The sequence below is a fragment of the Notamacropus eugenii genome, chromosome 5 (genome assembly GCF_028372415.1).
Source record: "Notamacropus eugenii isolate mMacEug1 chromosome 5, mMacEug1.pri_v2, whole genome shotgun sequence".
Taxonomy (NCBI): domain Eukaryota; kingdom Metazoa; phylum Chordata; class Mammalia; order Diprotodontia; family Macropodidae; genus Notamacropus; species Notamacropus eugenii.
In genome coordinates, this window is record NC_092876.1 from 150,770,591 (window position 1) to 150,776,100 (window position 5,510).

General features: G+C 32.8%; 1 protein-coding gene across 1 annotated transcript; it reads left to right on the forward strand.

The window, feature by feature from the left end:
- The first annotated feature begins 864 nt into the window (after positions 1-864).
- On the forward strand, positions 865-4,372 carry LOC140507709 (caspase recruitment domain-containing protein 18-like). The gene is made up of 3 exons (XM_072615674.1): positions 865-907; positions 3,094-3,366; positions 4,368-4,372. Exons 1-3 carry the CDS (start codon positions 865-867, stop codon positions 4,370-4,372), a joined length of 321 nt encoding a protein of 106 aa, XP_072471775.1.
- Positions 4,373-5,510: the final 1,138 nt, after the last annotated feature.

The following is a 5,510-nucleotide window of genomic DNA, read 5'->3' on the forward strand; positions in this document are numbered from 1 at the left end:
GTCTTCTCTCTTTTTGCTTCATAAAGGATTACTTAGATTTTCAAGTTTAATCTTTTACTCCTCCTTAGACAGGATATGTGATACCTATTTGGTATTTGGTCTTGACCTCTATTCTGTTTTTATTCAGGAGGATCTGGATTAGTACCCAGATAGATATTATATTTCCTCCAATTTTCCTTATTTTCCTAATTTTCCCTATTTCCTGAATTTCATCATATTTCTCTTCCTCAAATACATCAGACATATATTACTAATCCAAACTCTTCCAAGCTCCTAAATTATTACTATCTCCTAAATCCATTGAATTCTTTTGCTTTTTTCTCACTTTCTTCCATCACTTTCTCTCCTGAAATATTTAGAAGTAGAAGGTGCATATAGATATTCAAATACAAAATATGTGAAATGTTGATTTATTGCTGCCTTGGTGTGTCCATACATCCTGAATCAAACATTGTTTTTATTATTTCTATTATTATTATTAATAGGTAATTATTAATAATTTCCTCAGAGAGGAAGCTACTACCAGACGAAGAGAAAAAATGTCACTGATTCAAAGGAGGAGCTACTGAATTAGGTGTCAATAGTAATGTTGTCCCTATGTATATTTGGACTACAAAGCAAGAAGAACAGGATTTTCAACTTTATAAAAAAGGTAACGATGAATCAATTAGAATAAGACCATCCTTTTGTTGTGTTGTGAAACTATGTGATGAAATCAGTTTTCCCTCTGTGTGTGTGTGTATATGTGTATATATATATATATATATATATACATATATATATATATATATATATATATATATGTATATATATATATATATATATCTGCCATGACCACTAAGAAAGAAAGCAGTTGCAATCATTATGGAGGTACATCCCTACACAAAATATGGACATTCAGGCAATCGTGAGTAGAAGTTTTATAAAACTGTTTGGTTGGGATAAAAAGTCTTTGGAAAATATTGGGGAGCTTCATATACCTCGGTGGACAGCACAGTTTATGTAAGCATAGTCTAATTAAGAAATTATTCTCTAGAAAAGGATGTTGCCTTACCTTACCTCTGTAGTTATTTAGGCTAAGATCTATAGGTCCTGGTGTTGTGGGCAAAAGACTACAACAGTTTTTTTTTCTTTTTTCTGTTTCTGGTAGATAAGATGAAAGGACAAAGAGAAATTCAATTTTAAAAATTATATATATATATATATACATATACATATATATATGTATATATATATATATATATACACATATATATATATATATGTAGTCCTGTGTGTTTTTTTCCTTTCTTCCATTCACTATAACCTACTCTTTATAACAGATAAAAAGAAAAAAAACAATTCAGCAAAACAAATCATCAACAATTTGAAAGAAGTGTATAACAGTATTTGCAACATTACACACTCATAATCCCTCAGCTCTGAAAAGAACAGAAGATGGTTCATCTTCTCATCCCTTCACTAAAACCAAGCCTGATCTTTAAAATTTTAAATGGTTTGGGACAAAAGGGGTCTTTCCTTTTATTCCTTTTAACAACTTTATGTTTCTTATCTGATTCCACCAATTTTTATTACTTGCTAATCTCTCATGATTTTTTAAAATTTAAAACGTTCTACTTACATTCTAATATATGTAGCTAATGTTTTTAAGTCAAATTCTTGATTGAATTTTTATGTTTTGTTAGTAAGAATTTAATGTTAATTAAAAGTCATTATTTTGAAAGACAATTTATAGTCAAAATGGTTCTGTCAATTATGATGAATAAGATTATATTTACTTTACTTGTAAAGGAATAGTATAGATTTAAATACAATTTATATCTTGCTCTTTATACAATAAAACTATCTTCTTGTCTAGTACATGAATTTGGTAACATATTCTTTATCTCAAAGTTCAGATAGGTATTTATATAATTACTAAAAAGTAACAAACTTAACAGAAAATATTATTTGAGTTATTGAAATAATTTAAATAAACATTGTTGATTTATTTTTTAATCAGACAAACTTCTTCTTGTCCTTTTAATTTACTATTTGTGGGACCTTGGGCAACACTCTTCAGCTCAATAACCATTGATAAATCACCTGCTATGTGTTGGGCATTGTGCTAAGCATTTCACTTCTTTGGGCTTTAATCTCCTCTTCTGTATAATAAAAGGATTGGAAAAAACTATATTTCTAAGGTCTCTTGAAACTCTAAGACTTGTGACCGTAGTGTGAAAACCAACTTTCAGAAGTAGAATTGATGTTCTTAGTGGAAGATATTCATATCTCAAGTATCATAGGTTTCAGGGTTTGAATGACTTAAATGTTTTTCTATTTCAAGGGTTATCCTCTTTTTTTTTTAATCAGGTACCCATTCAACAGTTTGATGAAGTCTAAGTACCCCTTCTCAGAATATTATTTTTATACAAATAAAGGAAAACATTGAGCTACAAAGGAAACCAATTATATATACATATATATGTATGTACTCATGCATATCCATATCCATATTCATACATACACATACACACGTGAGTGTATTTTTCCCATTCAGGTTCCTGGTTTCCATGAAATGTCTCCACAAATTGGACCCCTGGTCAAGAACTAACTACTGGTCTACTCTAAATCAGAATGATTTGATGGGAAAAAATATTTAAGTTGGAGTCACAAGACCTGAATTAAACTCCTAGCTTTGCACTTGTTTGCTTTTAGACATCTCACTTTGTATTTCTAAGGCTGTTTCATCATTTATAAAGTGAAGGGGCTTTGCTGGATAGTTTCTAAGCAAATACCAAGCTCTCTATGCATGATCCTGTGATGCTTCACTTTAAACCTGATGAAACTGAGGCCCAGAGAGGTGAAATAATTTTCCCGACCTCATAAAGATAGTTAATCTCACAGCATCAGTTCCAGTCCAAGTTATCTGACCAAAAATTAAGTGTTATTTTCTCTACACTTCTTTGGCCTAGACATCATTTCGGTAATCAAATAAGGTACAGACTGTATGATCTTTCAGATCCTATTTACTTGTAAAATGTTTTGAATTCAAGCTGAAAGTGCATCTTTTTCATAAATTCATGACTAAACAAGTGTTCTTTGTTATTCTAGCTGTCCAGATCTTGAAGGACTGCAGGGCCAAGTTTGTGGAGTCAGTGAGTAAGAGTGTAATCAATGGCCTCTTGGATGACATGATTCAAAATAAAGTGCTGAACCAGGAAGAAATGGAGGAAGTGGTGAATGAAAATCTGACAATCATGAGTAGAGCCAGGGTTCTGATTGACTATGTCATTCGGAAGGGCCCTATTGCATGCCAGTCTTTTATCTGTCATATCTGCAGTAGAGACCAAAATCTTGCTGAAAATTTACAGCTGCTTTTACCAGGTAAGAATGGGTGCTAAGCCAAGTGGTTCTTAGCAGTTCTGTGCTTCAAAATCAATTAGTTTCCTCGTTCTGTGTGGCAACTAACAAATTTAGAGTTAACAACTCAGTATTTGTTTGTCTTTAGCTCCCCAATGCCAGATTTAAAGGTTCTGTTACATTCTGGCCATCTCTTCATCTCACTGTCCTTGTCTTTTTGTCCTGAGGCACTGATTTTGTACTGACTTGACATGAGCTTCAAAACTGTTTTCTTAACTAAAGATGAGATGCAATTATAGGAGCAAAATCAGTTCTTGACTTTTGCAATTCCTAGAATTCTGAAAACTTGCCTGTACTTATGGGATCTGTTAAGAAGACAAATACATATGTACACACAAATTTCTAACAGTGCTCTAGAATGCTTTTTAGGATAAGTTACAATGATACAAACAGTGTTTGCAGAGCAATTGAAGTGAAGACTGAATGGATGACGGGGAAATAAGGAGATGAACAGAGTGATTGAGGCAATCTATCAACAAGCAGTTATTTAAATACTTACTATGTACCAGGAACTCTAAATAGTTGTAGAAGGTATTCCTGCATCATTCACATCAGTTGTAATCAAGATAAAATTTCAGTGTGAGGAAAATAGGATGCTTTTCTTTGATTTGCTGCTGAATGAAGTGAGACAGTAGATATTTGGCTGATGCAAATTGGTCTTTGTAAAGTACTTACTACCAGCCAGTGAACAGCAGCAATCCCAGGCTTTGAGATACCCTTTATTGGTCAATAACTTACCAGAAGAGGATTCTACTTCCCAAATCTCTTAATTTTTAAATGTGATTTTCTTTCTCATATATTTATAAAATGATACTATTTTGAAAACAGAACAAGCAAAGGGTACCTATTTTCCTTAGGTTCCAAAAACAGCTTTAATGTGTCAGGGCTTTATGATCAAGGAATTGAGTATCCTCTATGGAGCATCTTCAGACAGCTTACTGTGATGTTCTTTTATTGTCTTGCAGACTGAAGATGAAAAAAATTGAAAGAACATCCAGGCAATGTAATTCTTCTCAACTCATTGCTTGAATGGAGTTTGTTGCTTCAGAATCACGACAAAGGTTGTTTCTGGAAAGGAAGCAAAATATGTGTGGCTGGTCTAACACAATCTATGTCCTACATATATTCTACATAAAATAAAATTATCTTTTCTTATGCTGTCTGTTTGTATTTATTTATTAGCTACTTACATTGTACAAAGCACTTTACTTGAACTAGAGGTAAAATGCCAAATAACTTCTGCCTTCAAAAAATTCACATTCTATTGGAAAAAATGAAAAATAAGAACTAAAAAAAAAAAAACCAAAAAAAAAAACAAAACAAGGTGAGGGAGAGTAGTATCAAACAATGAGAACCAGAAAAGGTTTCCCATAGGAAATGCCATCCAAGCAGGAATGTGAAGGAGGTCATGTATGCAAAGAGGTTAATATAAGAGAAGAATGCATTACAGGCATAATAAACTACCTTCAGAAGCATGGGAAGGAGATTTGGAAATTCAGGGTTCCAAGAAAGCTGGAAGATCATTTCCCTAAGCATTTTCTAAAGGACCTAGTTTCCAGTATCCAAAATACTCATCTTTTCTGGCAGACTAGGAAGACTAGGAAAGACTAGGAACCCATTTCAGATAACTGTAGAATGGATCAAATATTTATAGATTCAAATCAATCAACAAATATTTACTAAGCACTTACTTAATTCCAGGAGCTGTGGTAAGCACCGGGGACACAAAAAGCAGCAATTCTTGCCCTCAAGGAGTTTACAGTTTATTTGGGGAGGAGAACAACATGCAAGCAAATGTATTAAAAAGAGCTATACACTTGATATAGAGGAAATAATTTAACAGAAGGAAGAACTAGAATTAAGAAAAAATGAGAAATGCTTCATATAATAATTAGATTTCAATTAGGACTTAAAAGAAGCTAGAAAATGCAGTTGGTGGAATTGAAATAGGAGAATATTCTAGGGATGGGGAAAGTCAGAGAAAATGCCCAGAGGCAAGAAATGGAGTGTTTTGTACATGGACCCACTAGTAGTCCAGTGTTGCTGAATCAAAGAATAAGTGGTAGGGAATAAGATGTTAAAAAACCTGGAAAGGTAAAAGGGGGCTA